Below are 15,793 nucleotides of genomic sequence, written 5' to 3'. Positions count from 1 at the left end.
AGCCCTTAACCTCACGCATGAAAGGAAGGCACTGGGAGAATCTTCCGACCGTGAGCCTACGTGGCCATGCTCCCTCCATGTGGGCCTTCTGGATCATCTTCACAGGGCCCGTGTATTCCACTCTGAACGTTTCCAAAGTCTCTGTTTTGTTTTCCTGTCAGTTCCTACTCTTGGAATGTCTGCACTGGGGCTAACCTTGGAAGTCACTGAATCCTCCTGTGCTTAATGAAGGACCTGATCACACAGTGGGCTCTGACCCCCAATGTTCAACATCTTCTCACTACAATTCCCACTCCACCGACTCACTGATCTCCGAATGCCACCGATCCCAAATTAGGCACTGTACTTGTTGCCCCAGCATCCCTTCCACTGCCCTACCCCTCCAGCAGCCATGTGCAAACAGGATTGACCCAACCCCCAGTTCCAGAAAGCCTCTCCCCTCCCCTGCCACAGAGATGGGTCTGAGCAATCCAGCTGTCACTCACTGCCTGGCATCTTCCTGACTCAAGGGACTGGCTAGAAGAATGGGCATCTGATCCAATCTCCACCATAAGCCAAGAGCCTAAGTGTTCTGAAACCATCTAGAAGTAAAGACTCTCCTTTTTTTCAAGAGAGCTACTGGGAGCCAGTTAGGATGCACGGAACCCCCCCAGTCAGTGGCTGAGAAGAACTGGAATTGGGATCAAGAGACACCACAAAGGCAGACAGAAGGACTTAAAGGTACTGAGTGACCTCTCTACTGAGCCACTGAATCAAATCAGTGCTGAAATGACAAAAGACCACATCCTGGGAGGCTCACAGCACAGACACTTACTTCCTCACATCTCTGGAAGCTCTAAGTCCAAGATCAAGGTGCTGGCAGGGCTGAATTCCTCTGAAGCCTCTCTCCTCCTTGGTTTAAGAAAGGCCACCCTCTGGCTGTCTCTTCACAATGCTCTCCTGCCCCTGATGTCCCTCTGTGTCCTAATCGCCTCTTCTTACAAGAACACCAGGCAAACTGGAGCAGGGTCCACCCTAATAGCCTCATTTGAACTTAATTATTTTTGTTGTTGTTGTTGTACCAGGGATTGAACCCAGAGGCCCTTACCCACTGAGCCACACCCCAGTCCTTTTTGCATTTTATTTAGAAACAGGGGCTTGCTGAATTGCTTAGGGCCTCGCTAAGTTGCTGAGGCTGGCTTTAAACTCGAAATCCTCCTGCCTCAGCCTTCCCAGCTGGCAGGATTGCAGGTGTGCACCACCTCACCCAGCTGAACTTAACTTACTTTTTAAAGAGCACTAATTATACTTTTCTAGCTGAATTTTTTCTTTCTTTCTTTCTTTTTTTTGGAGGGGGAGGGTGGGAGGTACTGAAGATGGAACCCAGGGCATTCTACTGCTGAGCTGCTATATCTCCAGCCCTTTGTAATTTTTATTTTGAAACAGGGTCTCACTAAGTTGCTGAGACTGTCCTCAAATTTGTGATCCTCTTGCCTCCATCTCCCAAATCACTGGGATTATAGGTGTCCACTACCACACCTGGGTTCTTTTTTTTTTAATAACTGATACATAAAAACAAAGATTGATCACTAAATTAATGGGGAAATGAGATGTTTTGGTACATGTATACACTATGTTAATATTAAACTAATACAAACTTAAAATAAAAAAGAAAAGAATTTTAAAAGGCCCTACCTCTAAACACAGCTGCTTTCTGGTAGTGGGGGTTGAGGGTTTGATACATGCATATAAGGAGGACACGATTCAGCCCATAACACCTGCCTCACATCTGTACCTCCTGTTACTTGAGCCAACAAGTCCCATTTGTTCAAAACACGTTGTTTCCTGTTATATAAACTCCCAGCCAGGTGTGGTGGCTGTAATCCCAGCTGCTTGGACAGCTGAGGCAGGAGGATCACAAGTTCAGAGCCAGCCTCAGCAACTTAGCAAGGCCCTAAGCAATTTAGCGAGACTTTGTCTCTAAATAAAATACAAAAAGGGATAGGGGTATGATTCAGTGGTTAAGCACCCCTGGGTTCAATCCCCAATACATTAATTAATTAATTTTCAACTGATATAAAGACACCAAAGATCACACAAAGCTGATCTAGTACACCTTCAAGGCCTCCCAATGGGCACCAGACAAGTAAAACCTCTTACCACTTCCACCAGAAACGGAGCTGGCTCCCCTCCCAAGTCCACCCACCAAGAACTCGGGGCAGTGTCCCTCTCAAATGGCAGTCACATGCAGCCTCCCCATCCAGAGTCAACTGAGAAGGGAGTAATGGCACCAAACCCCCTTCTGTCCCCCTCCACAGCAACCTCAGAAACAAGGAAGAGGTTGGCAATGACACACAAAAGTTATAAGCCCTTTTCAGGACAAACTGTTACAGCAATTGTTTGAAAATCAGTAAAGTAATGAGTCCAACAATGATGGAGGAGGGCTCACATCACAAAGGTTCTGTGCCTCCTGCTGGAAATGCAGACCAACTTCCACAAAATACACTGGCAAGAAGAATAATACATATCAAACCTATATCTAATCAAACCACCATTTTACAAGTACTATCAAGTACTATAAAGGAGAGAAGAACAGGTTGCAAAATACAACAGGAATGCAAGGAACTATTGCTAATTTTCTTTGGTTGCAATATGGTTTTGTGGGTAGTGTTTTTAATGGACCCTAATCTTTTTTTTTTTTTTTTTTTTTTTGTACTAGAGATTGAATCCAGAGGTACATACCCACAGAGCCACATCCAAAGCCTTTTTTATGTTTTATTTTAAGGTAGGGGGCTGGGGATGTGGCTCAAGCGGTAGCGTGCTCGCCTGGCATGCGTGCGGCCCGGGTTCGATCCTCAGCACCACATACAAACAAAGATGTTGTATCCGCCGAAAACTAAAAAATAAATATTAAAAAATTCTCTCTCTCTCTCTTTAAAAAATAAATAAATAAATATTTTAAGGTAGGGTCTCACTAAGTTGGCTAGGGCCTCTCTAAGTTGCTGTGGCTAGCCTTGAACTTGCAATCCTCCTGCCTCAGCCTCCTGAGCAACTGATATTACAGATGTGTGCCACCAGCTCCTGATCTTTTAAAGACAGGCAGTTGCTCCTCAACCTAGAATCACAATACATACTGATATATTAATTGCAAATTGAAAATATCCTGAGTCAAAAATGCATTTGCGGGCTGGGGATATAGCTCAGTTGGTAAAGCGCTTGCCTCACATGCACAAGGCCCTGGGTTCACTCCCCAGCACCACCAAAAAAAAAAAAAAAAAAAAAAAGCATTTGCTACACCTAATCTACCAAACATCATGGCTTAGCAACACAGTACACTATGGTGTTGGTTATTTACCCTGGTGATCAAGTGGCTGACTCAGAGCTGTGGGTCTGAGTCATCACAGCATAGAATCATACTGCATATTCTAGTCCAAGAAAAGATCAGAATTCAAAATTCAAAGTATGATTTCTACTGTATATGTATCATTTTTACACCTTTCAAAAATTGTAAGTCAAACCAACATAAATCCAGGACTGTCTATATAGGAAAATATTTGCAGATGATGAGCTACAGTGTCAGTTTTGCTTCAAAATAATCTGAGCTAGGGAAATGATAAAGATGGAAGGAACTGGTCATGTGAGGTTCGTTGTTGGAGCAGGTAAGCTTCATGAGGTACACATTCTAGTTCCTCACTTTTATGTGTGTGTGTGTCTTTGGAAGATTTGGTAATAAAAAGGGGGGGTGTGTGCTGGGATTGTGGCTCTGGTAGAGCACTTGCCTAGCACACGTGAGGCACTGGGTTCGATTCTCAGCACCACATAAAATAAATAAATAAAATAAAGATGTTGTGTCCATCTAACGCTAAAAATATTTTTTTAAATAAGGTTTTCTTTAGTGAATGGAAAGGACCCAAAGGTGAAAAAAAGTCTAAATTCTTTGCCAAAGTCCTAATGTCTTTTCCAGGATAGTCTGTTTACCAAGTAACACTTTTTATATAAATTTCCCCATTTGACTTCATAGAACATGTCCACTTGACACATCCTCTTTTCAAACGTTATTGGGAATTTCTAAAACATAGGATACATATTCTGTCTACAAGTTGAATTAAAAAGTTTAGTTCACAGAAAGTTCCATAGAAATTCACATTAACATTAACATTAACATTAACAGATGACCAATGTATAATATATTTGTATTTGTTGCTTATACAACCCGAGCCTTTCAAAATTTATTCATCCTAATTTCTATAACCTTAATAGAGGAAGGCCTTTCTTTGCCTGACGTGAAAGATAAAAACCACAATGCAGATAAGCTACATAAGGATATAAAAAAAATGGTTTTATTTTTGGTACTAGGGATTGAACCCAAGGGAGCTTTATCACTGAATCACATCCCCAGACCTTTTAATTTTTTTAAAATTTGAGACAGGTTCTTCCTAAGTTGCTTAGGGCCTTGCTAAGTTGCTGGGGCAAGCCTTGAACTTGCAATCGTCCTACCTCAGCCTCTGAAGTTGCTGGAATGATAGGCATGTGCCACCATGCATGGCAAGGATGTAGAATTTTAATAGATTAAACTATTATCTTTTTATATGACATAAGAAAGGAATCTTTGAGAAATGACAGAAAAACAGATTAATATCTTCAATATTTAATAAAAAAACTATACCCCTATTTTTTTAAATTAGCAAAAACTCTGGGTAAATAATTCACAAAAGAAACGAAACTAATGTAGGCTTGTCGGTTATACTAGAGGATATCCAATTAAATTTGAATTTCAGATAAATGACAAAAAATTTGTTTTGGGGTCATACTTAAATTAAACATTATTTGTTGTTCATGTATAGTTCAAATTTAGCTGGGCATCTTCAATTTGTATTTACCAACTCTGAAAATGCTAAACTAATGGCTCATAACTTTGAGAAAATAATGAATTGCAAGGCATGGTGGTTCACACCTGCAATCCCAGCAGTTTGTGAGGCTGAGGCAGGAGGATAGCAAGTTCAAAGCCAGCCTGAGCAATTAGTGAGATCCTATCTCAAAATAAAAAATTAAAAGGGCTAGGGATGTAGCTCTGTGGTTAAATGCCCCTGGATGCAATCCCCAGTGCAAAAATTAAATAAATAAATGCATTACCATTTCAGTGCAAGCCTTCTGTGTGTCCCTTCAACATACTCCTTTCCCACCTCGCCCTCACACCCTACATAAACATGAATGGCAGCTTCATATTCATCATTGCCTTTAATTTTCTCATACATTTTTTCAGCTGTTTGCACCCCCAAATAATGTATAGTTTCCACATACTTTCAAACTCTATGTACATAGTAGTATGATGTCTATACTAGTGCACTTTGCTTTTATCTCTCTTTTAACAATGAAATTGATCCATGATAATGAATGTAGCTTTATATTAGTCATTTTCAGTGTTATGTAGTAGTCTATTATTTAAACATACCACAATTTATTTTCTATTCTGTTGACGGGCATTTAGCATTTAGCTAGTTTCCAGTGTTTTACAACACCAAGGAATATTGCTATGAACGCCCTTGAACATGTCTCCTCATACACATTCAAGTGCATTTCTTAAGGGCATATAACAGAGCAGAATTACAAGGTCAAGAGTGTGTGCAATTTCAACTGTAATTCTACAAAGTGATCGTACTAATTTATATTCCCACCAGAAGCAATAAATTCATTTTTTACAGTTATATCCTGCTGAGATTCATTGAAAACTCTCCTTTAAAGCAGACTGAGTTCAAAGCCTGCTAAAAATGAGCAGGAGGCCTGGCACTAATAGTTACTAAAAGTCAGCCCTAAGTAGCACTAAAATAAAAATAGCCCTTAAAGTTAGCCCAACATAAGCAAAGGCCAACTGTGTCAAATGTAGACTGAATCCTGGGTTTATTCGGGAATCAGGCTGTATTAAGACAGGTTTGAGACGTGTTCTTAATCATGAATATTCTAATCTTCATTATTTTCCTCTAAGATTCAAAGATGTTCATTGTGAACAAAATTGGTTTAATAATTGCTTAAAATGCATCTCATGGGGCCGGGGCTGTGGCTCAGTGGTAGAACGCTTACCTAGCACACGTGAGGCACTGGGTTCAATCCCTGGCACCACATAAAAATAAAATAAAATAAAGGTATTGTGTCCGTCTACAAATATATATATATATATATATATATATATATATATATATATATATATATATATATATATATATTTTAAAAATGCATCTCATAAGAGTTGAATTTCCCCATGATAACCACTAATAGCATGACATAGAATCCACCCATTTCTATACCTAAGCCAACATTTTTTTCTTTTTGCACAAAGGGGACCATATATTCTGGTTTGAATTTTACTTCTTTTTACTGTCCAATATATCTTTATAAGGAAAGAAAACATCTACATTTATTGAAAATTCCATTATTCAATAAACATTTACCAAGCACCTGCTCTTGGGCAGGATGAAGTCTATAAAGAAAATTAAGCCACTTCACCATAAGAGACTCCCACTCTAAAAGAAAGAAATAGCAGATGCAGGTCATAATGAGGGCCCCTGTGTATCTATACATTCTATGAGCCTGTTTCTTTACTAGATCTTGAATGAATGTAGGAGGCAGAATGATGATCCCAAAAAAATGTCTGTGTTTTAATCCTAAAAAATGCATGTTACATGGCCAGGAGGAATGAAGGTTGCTAATCAGCTAACCTTAACCTAGGGAGATTAGTTTGCATTATCCAAGTGGGACCAGTATAATTACAAGGGTTTTTAAATGAGGAAGGCATGTGGGGCAGGAGAGATGGATGGCAGCAGGAGACAATCCCAACCAGCCATCACCAGCTTGAAGATGGTAGAGGCTATGAACCAAGGATTACAGGCAGCTTCTAGAAGCTGAAAAAGGTAAGAGAATGGATTTTCCCCTAGAGCCTCAGAAAAGGAGGTCAGCCTTCTTGGTTTTTAGCCCACTGAGACCCACATCTGACTTCCGGAAATGTGTGTTGTTTAAGCCACTCATTTTGTGGTAATTTTTCACTCTAGCAATAGGAAGCTAACACAACGCTCATTAGCCATCCTCTCCAACACCTTGGGAAGTAGATGCTGTGCTCTCCATTGGACAGATTGGAAAACTGAGGTCCCAAGAGTTAAACCACTAGCCCAGAATCAGTGGGCTCAGAATGGGAGGGATCAGACTGAATTTGAGTCTATCTGCAATCACCTCTGTGCTTCAGCTACCCTGGTCAGCGGGAACCCAGGGCAGATGGGGACACATACTGTCATGGGAGGAGGCCAAGCACAGGAGGCGGCCTGTCTGAAAGGAGTGCAGGCAGCATTTGAATCTTTTTAAATGATGGGCAGGATTTTGACAGGCAGAAATGGGAATGGTGTGTGGGGTAGAGATCAGGATGGAAGTGATTCAGGGCAGATGAAGTTCAGGGCACGTGAAGGTGTCCATCAGAAGTAAAGCTGGGCACACAGTACATACGGTAGTCACTAGCCACATGTGGCAATAACATTAAATTTAAATTAATTAAGAATTCATGGGCTGGGGTTGTGGCTCATCGGTAGAGCATTCACCTAGCATGCGAGAAGCACTTGGTTTGATCCTCAGCACCACATAAAGTAAAATAAAAACACTGTGTCCACCTGTAACTAAAAATAAATAAATAAATGTTTAAAAAAAATAATTCAGTTCCTCAGTTATATTTACCATGTTTCAAGTGTTTAATAGCCACATGTGGCTAATTCTGAATAGTTCTGATCCAATTTTCTATCCTTGTGAAAAGTTCCATCGGACAGCGCTAGTGTCTTGTTTTGAGCTGGTCAAGGGCACCGTGTTCCTGAAAGAATGAATAATGTATGTCCTTTCATAATTCTCCCCACCTCATCCCCTTACTTATTACAGCCTTTTGTAATAAAGCCCTCTCTCCAGGGCTTTGCAGAACTTTTCAAGAAAATGCACAGTAAACACCCACAAAAATTATTTAAAATGCCCAGCACTGTCCTGGAGATGTGCAGCTGGTCCCAAACATAAACCACTCTGGGAAGTAAGTCCAGTTTTTTCCACTGTCGGTACTTTTAAAAACCAGCCCTTAGAGAAGGCAGGGGATGGGGCTCAGTGGTTAAGCGCCCCTCCCTTCAATCCACAGTATCAAAAAAAAAAAAAAAAATCAGCCCTTATAGCATCTGATGTACTCTGTAGTATAACGTGGGTTTCAAGGAGGAGGGGTCAAGCTGATCAGAGGTTAGGGTACTTTGTCAGGTTTCAATGCACGTGACACATTACCTCTGACACATTACCCCACAGCACCTCACTCAGATCTCATCCTCCTAGTGGCAGGACAGACTCCACAGACACCAAGCTGCCTCCCCTTCTCTGTTTTGTAGAGGCTGCCCCCAGCCTGACTCAGAAAAGGAAGGCTGCAATCAACAAAGTAACATCCTGTGAAGTGCAGAACTTCACACCTAACAAGCCTAGGTGGTGGCCAAAGGTAAGGTTATGTTGTGATCTAGCAATTGATTTCAGAATGATGTCAAATGCAAAGGAAAACCCAATTAGTTGCTAGAATGACCTGTGTTGCTTTGGGCCTTCATGGAAACGGCTGGAAGTGTTCATGGAGATCCAATTCTCTTATTCCCTCGGTGACTCATGGCCACGCAGTGCACGTACTGTGTACAATGCTAACCCTGTTTGGCAGGCCTCACCGGCTGCTCCGATCAATTTCTCATCAGCAACTCAACCCTTGTCCTCTCCCAACAGCTCCACGGTGACAAACACAGAAGGGGGATGGGGGGGCCCTCTGCACTGACATCCCCCACCACTAGCAGCAATGCCAGAACTTGGCTGCCTAAACAATAAATCTCTATGTGGTCTGGGGAGAAAGGGTACCCTGTACCTGCTAAGCAGGGCCATGCACCCCACCCCCAGTTCCTACAAAGAGAGGAGAATCGAGGAGATGGGAATGAAGATGGGCATTGGAAAGAGAAACAGGCCTCCCTGGCCCCCAGCCATTTAGGGGTTCAGACACTCAGGGTTGACCCCCGAGCAAGGGAGGAAGAAGACTACCCACTGGCAGTTCAGCAAACCAGCTGATGTCTATTTATGCCAAGGCCTGAGCCTGCTCAGCGTCTCCCTGGCCCAAAACACAATCACTCCCCAATGAGCTATTTTAGATGGGGCCACATGCACATCTGGAAAGGGAGAAGGGGGAGCAGAAGGAGGCAAGGAAGGAGTCCTTGACTCTGGGAATATTTGTTTATTTGAATTCAGGTTCAGAGAATTGAATTAATCGTAATCCTTGGTTCATGACACACTCAACATTGATTTATGCAGGGCCCATTTTTGTACTTAATAAACCATTAGAACTTGAATAATGGACAATATCTTCAAACACATCCTCTTTCTCCCCTCTAAAGGTCAGGTATCAACCCTAACTCACACCACTATATGGTTTCCCCAGCAATCTAACCCCCCGGCCTCACCCTAATTTTCCCCTGAGTCAGAGTCTATCATTACTTTGATTTTCCTTTCATATCATTTTATTGTAGCTATATAGCTATTCCTGAAGAGTTTTTCTCTAATTGCTGTTATTTATGCAAGTTTACGGAAGGTGCATGCTGCATCTTTGGTACATTTCTTTTATTTGCTATTGCATTTGTTTCCAATTTTACATGTCCCTGTTGTTCACTTGGGCTGAGTGTAACTTTCCACTGTGTAAATTCATCAGTTATTTATCCGCCCTCCCACGGATGGGCATCTGGGCTCTTTCCAGGCTGCAGGACAGTTTCTTGGGCGTAGATACCTAGGAGTGCAATTGCTGGGCCATGAGGAATGTGAATATTCAACTTCATGAGATGATAAGCTGATATACTGAAAACTTTTCCAGAAAGTTAGGGCAGGGGGAGTGTCTCATGAAAATCAAAGGGATATCAGTACTAGAGGAAAGGGACCAGAGGGAGGGAAGAAGAAAGGGAAAATACTTGGAATGATACCAGCCAAAATATTTTGTGCAAATACAAATACTTAACAAGGAATCCCACCATTATGTACAACTCTAATGCACCAATAAAAAATTATGGGGGAAAAGGTTTCCATTTTGATTGTATTTCCTAGAGATTCTTAGGTGACTGTTTCCTCTTCATTGCTTCTTTGATTGTTTTTTGGCTTTGTTTTTTTTGTTGTTATTGTTATTAGGGTTTGGGGTTTTTTTGTTTTTGTTTTGTTTTTGTTTCTGTTTTTTTGTACTGGAGATTGAACCCAGGGGTGCTTAACCATTGAGACACATCTACAGCCCTTTTTTGAATTTTATGTAGAGGCAGGTCTTGCTAATTTGCCTAGTACCTTGCTAAGTTGCTGAGGCTGGCTTTGAACTTGTAATCCTTCTGCCTCAGCCTCAAGCCCCTGGAATTAAAGGAATGTGCCACCATCCTGGTGCCTCTTTGATTCTGTTTCTTGAAATTTCATGTCAGCTTTACAAAAATGTTTAAGTCATGTTCTCAGCCTAACACCTGAGCAGCATCTCAGCTAAATCCCTCCACATGGAAAAGTTTTTTTTTTTTTTTTTTTTTGGTTTTGTTTTATTGGTTGTTTTGGGGTTTTTGTTTCTGTTTTTGTTTGGTATCAGGGACTGAACCCAGAGGTGCTTTACCTTTACTACTGACCTTTTTATTTACCAGCCCTTTTTATTTTTTTGTATTCTGAGACAAGTTCTTGCTAAGTTGCTGAGGATCTCGCTTTGTTGCCAAGCTGGCCTCAAACTTGTAATCCTCCTGTCTCAGCCTCCCCAGTTGCTGGGATTACAGGCATGCACCCCTGCACCAGCAAAAGAATAGTTCTTGATGAGCACAGATAATAGGAAGAGCATCTAACCAGAACAAGGACCCACCCTGGTCCGGACATTGGTTCAGACTAGTCCAATGGAAAAGAAAAGTCTAGAAGCTGCTTCACTTTTGGCAAATACATCTACTCCACACTGAGTCCCCCCTTTGGTACTTCATGCATGATCCTGTCTTGTTAAATGAGACAACTTGCAAGCCCCTTGAAGGCAGAGTAGAGATCTTATTCATCAGTATGCTCCTCACATTCTGTCAATATTTATAGAAATGAATTGGACTCTACAGTGATCCTAGCCTGATATTAAGATGTTCATTACAGAAAGATTAGTAGAAGTCCAGGCACAGAAGCTGTTCAAAGCTGACAGTGATTGATTCTAACCAAAAGTTAGGAGCTGCAGAAAAATTCTTAGGTAGTGATGTTGGAGCTGGGTTTGAAGGATGAATCAAGTAATCAAGAGGAAAAGAGAATAAAGAATATGCCTAAAACAATTAAGATTCAGACATCTTGACTTTCTGGTTTTCTCCTGTTTCTCAAATTCCCAAAATCTATTTCCTGCCTCTGGTCATGCTAAAACACCAAAAACAGGGAACCTGTGGATCACTGTTAAATGTGCATTGTCTACATTTATTTGTTTGTCCCACCCACAAACACCAACAACATGCGCCTGGTCCTGTGCTAAACTCTGGGAATATAAGCACGGACAAGATGGTCTCAGTCCTTGCCCTCACCTGGCTCCCTGTCTTTAAGGGCAGACAGAGGATTAAACAAAGCAGTTGACTCGGTCTGCCCATCAAACAGACTTCCATCAGCCTGGGGGAGCCTCTCCCCTCCCCAAAACATTTTCAGTAAATTGTGCAGGATTAAAGAAATAACTGCCTACAGCGTAATTAAAAGAATCCTGACCAGCATCCCAGGTAGGCAGGCGGTTGCTCAGAGCTGAGAGACCCAAAAATCGGGTGTTTCCTACATAATAACCTCCAATCTGATACTTGATAGCTGCTGGTTTCCAGAGTCAAACAAATGTCAGAATTTTATGAAGGAAGGCAGGAAGCAAATAAGGGGGCAAGGATTGGGGTCTAGGCCTCAGGGGAGCTCAATTAGTGAGCCAGATAAAGTTAAACTGAAAGGGCATGTTCTCAGTTTCCTAGAAAGCCAGCTGGAAAAGATGCCAATCCTTAAGCCTCTGTCACTCAAAAGATTAACAGAAGAGACCTAGGGGTGCCCAAAGGGAATTCTGCAACAAGCCAGATGTTTCTGCTCTTCCTATGACGCCAACTATCTCAACCAGAGCCACACTTGTGGGGCCACCAAGAAGCCGGAGTCTTCTGGAATAGGTTGAAGTTCAAACATAAGCCTTTATCACTACAGACACTTAAAAACATTGTTAACACTTTCTCTGCAGAATTTCCTGATGCCTCTGGGTTCAGAATTTTCTCACTGAGCCCTCTGTCCCTTTAACAGGAATGGCATCCCTGGTTGGATGAAAACTCCCTGCAGCTTCTGGATGGTGTGGAAAGCATACAACCTTTAAATCCATATGAACTGGGCTTTGGCTCCCAGCGGCACATTTATGCACCATGAGTAGTTCAAGCACAGGTTAGTCTCCATGAGTCTAGCTTCCTCTTCTGCAAAATGGCATGAAAAACACTCACCTTCTCATTTGTTCTCAGGATCAGAAATCATGTGAAGTGCCCAGCCCAAAAGTTCATAAAACTCATAGATCGTAGTACCTATTATTGCCTATAGTGCAACAAGATAACCATATAGTAAAGATGCCAGTTTTCTCTTGGAACTTTCTAACCATTAAGTGTACATGTTCCTCTGTGCACATGGGCGTGTGTGTTTAAGAGAAAGAATGGGAAAAGAGAACAAGGAAAAGAGCTGTTCCTACTGTGTTCCATCACTTCTAGCAAATTAATAAGCTAAAGAAGTTGGAGGGAAACCTTAACCAAAATCTCTGCTTTCCCCCAAACTCCCTAGCTTTCCCCTAAATGTTGCTTCCTCCAATTTCAGGAGGCAGGGAAGGAGAGCCATATGGCTTGAGACGTTAGACATGCCCAGCAGCAAATGAGCCCCCCACCATTTGTCTGAGGGCCTCTCTCCTTTCGACCCTCCTGTGGGCGGGCATCCAGATTTCAGTCGGGGTGCTCTGGTCTGCATCTCTGTCTTGACTGTTCCTAATTATTGGAAGGAACGCTGTGGATCGCCTGACCTCAGAGTTTAAAGAGCTTCAAGTCCTAATATCAAACCAAGCAGCTTCATTTAAAAGGCATCCTCATCTGCATCCATAAAAGTCACTCCCAGAGCCCTGACTTGCCCCAGCTTTGGGAATGCCTGCTGTCGAGGATTTATGACACGCCCTGGATCTAATCTGCCGCACTTTAACTGCTGCTGTTGCACATCTGGTCATAAAAGCAAGGGCCAGCCCAACACGGGGACAAACACTTTTCTTTCCTAAGTGGCTGCAAATCTGATCTCACAGTGATAGCTGGGCTCAGATGTAATAGGCCAGCATATGGGCAGTCATTAAGGCTTGTCCGGCTTTGCAAAGCTTTCCCTCCACACACGACAGCTATAAAGATGATTCTCATATAGAAAAAGCTATGAATAAAGAAGCTGCAATGTGAACAGGTGGTAATGGGACTAGTCATCCGGGAAACAGGGCTGAAGACTATCCAGGAAAGGCATAAGTTGGCTAAGGAGCCAATCTTGTTTTCACAAAGATCCTGAGCTACCTTCACGGTTGGGACTCCCAGCTGCACTGGGAGGTAAGCGGCTATCCCAAAAGGCAACTGCCTTGACCAAAACCGATACTTGGCCAGAGATTGCCTGGATTGTTTGGCCAAACGAACCACTAGGTGGTTTAATAGTACATTTCTTACGGCAGTGAAATTCTTTATTAGACCAATTGGAGGGGGTAGGGAGAGCAATAATCTAGACCAGAAATGAACACAATGCTGTCGGTTCCAGGAGATTTTACAATGCCCTGGACAGCCTGTCCTGTGCACAGAATTGGCACGTTTCGTGTCGTTCAGAAACTCCAATCGGACCAAGGTTCAACAAGTAACTCAACCTCTGGGCGCTGAAACCAGGGGAAGAGACCCTTGAACACGGCGCAGCTCTTCGCAATCTCTCCACAGCCCCCCACCCCTGCCCCTCCTCCAGGGCAGTGCCGGCAGGAGAGAGCATTAAAATTATCTGCTGTGGGTTTTACGAGCAGCGATCGCTTTTTAAAACAACAACAACACAAGGTCCTTGTGTGGCTAGCGGGTAACCTAAAACTCTCCAGGCAGAGCTGCCCCCCGCCGCCTGCCAAGAACGCCAGCGCGCCTGGACTGGCGCAGTGTGAGACCACAGGGAATCCCTACTCAAGCCGTGAGCGAGCTTCCCTCGGACACAGGAGGCGCCTGTAAGGGTTCTGGTGCAAAATGCCATAGAAGAGACTAGGAAAGAAAACCCACCAGTGACAGTTCGCAGGGTGTGTGTGTTTGGGGGGGGGGGGGTCTGTGTTGCCAGAAATGGGTGGAGGAACGGGAGGAAATTGTATTCTTGCAACTTCGCCAAGAAGCCCGCCCCGGGACTGGATAGTAGACGGGGAGCGGGGAGCGGGGGGGGGACAAGGTCTGACACCTCCCTCCCTTCCCCTTCCTTCTGCCCCAGGGATGAGCGGCAAAACGACCTCCTCTCCCTCCGCAGGTGGGCTCGCGGCTCGGGGCGCACTTACCCTGGGGCCCGTGGTGCGGTGACCGCGAGCTGGGGACAGCTGCACCAACACTAGCAGCAAATGGGGCGTAAGCAGGCGGACGCAGCGCGCGGGCAGCATGGTGCCAGCTGGGCCGGGCAGCTGGTAGCGGGCAGGGGTCGTGGGCTGGGCGGGGCACACACCGCGCCTGCCTTCCTACGCTTGGCGCCCTCGCGGCGGCGGCGGCGGCGAACAGGCAGCGGGCCTGCGGCGGGGTCTGGCGGAGGCTGCAGCCAGAGGACACTGTCGGTCATGAACAGCGAAGGCGGGGAGCTGGAGCGCGAGAGTGTGCTCGACGCGCGGCTCACGCGGCGCTCGGCCCGGCCACGGCTGCAGCAGGTTGGATGCCTGAGCCCGGGCCATGGGAATTCCCGTTATAAACCCTGGGGAGGAGCGGGGCGGGGCCCGGCGGGCCTGACTGACGCGCCGAGAAGCCTGTAGCGACCGACCCTCTGGCAGGTGAAAGCCAATGGGAGAGGGGCAAGAGGGGCGGCTCGTGGTCAACCCCCCCACTAAGGAGCGATACTCCTATGCTCCGCCCGAGTGGACTCCAGGAGAGACTGGGATAAAGAGTAACTTTCTCTTGGCTCCTCCGCCTGCCGAAACCTAAGAGAGCTTCAGCAGCCTTAAAACCACCAAGAATACTCACCTGGCTAATAGTGAAGCCTTAAGCATTGTAGAGTTCTTAGCTCAAGTGCTTGAATTCTCACAACAGCCAGAAGAAGGAATTAGGAAAAATACTCTTAGTCCCATTTTTCAGATGACAATGCTATCGCACAAAGGCGCTGAGAAATCTGTTCCTCCGATGAAACAACACCCAGGGCACAGAGAAATCACCAGGTGACACTCAAGGGAGGACTGTGACCTGCACTGGAGTGAGGCGTGGGAGCACTCATTTCTTTCAGAGTTCTCTGGGGGTGACACCTGAGTTCCACAGCAGCTGCTGGGGAGAAGTCTCGAGGGGACAAGGTGAGGTAGCACCTGTTAGGGAGAGCTCCTGTACGTATGGTCCTGAGCACCTGTAATCCTGTGGTTCCAGTGACCCTGGATTGGAACGTAGGTGTCCTGGCTACCCGCTTTGAACTGGAAGGCCATGGGACAGCTTTTCTGTGGCCTCACAGTCCTGGAAAAAAGTGGTCAAAGGGGCCTGGGCCCATTTGATGGAGAGGAAAAGGCAGTCTGAGGATGCAGAGATCCCACAGATGGATCAGAGGAAGGAGAGAGATCTCCCGG

The 15,793-nt window shown here is 44.4% G+C and overlaps 1 protein-coding gene across 9 annotated transcripts in view; it reads right to left on the bottom strand.

Annotated features, from left to right (window-relative positions):
* SMOC1 (SPARC related modular calcium binding 1) overlaps positions 1–15,087 on the bottom strand; it is a 157,322-nt gene extending 142,235 nt beyond the window's left edge. For 2 of the 9 annotated variants that reach the window (XM_081290047.1, XM_081290050.1), the window contains exon 1: positions 14,543–15,079. In XM_081290047.1, coding sequence (XP_081146173.1) covers positions 14,543–14,641 — 99 coding nt within the window. In that variant the 5' untranslated portion in view covers positions 14,642–15,079. Of the gene's footprint in view, positions 1–14,542 lie in introns of all 9 variants that reach the window. The other 7 variants (XM_081290051.1, XM_081290052.1, XM_081290045.1 and 4 more) reach the window with 7 other exon arrangements.
* Positions 15,088–15,793: the final 706 nt, after the last annotated feature.

The sequence above is a fragment of the Spermophilus citellus genome (genome assembly GCF_964194105.1).
Source record: "Spermophilus citellus genome assembly, chromosome: 4".
Taxonomy (NCBI): domain Eukaryota; kingdom Metazoa; phylum Chordata; class Mammalia; order Rodentia; family Sciuridae; genus Spermophilus; species Spermophilus citellus.
The sequence above is the reverse complement of the archived record's forward strand: the minus strand, read 5'-3'. Positions and strand labels throughout refer to the sequence as shown.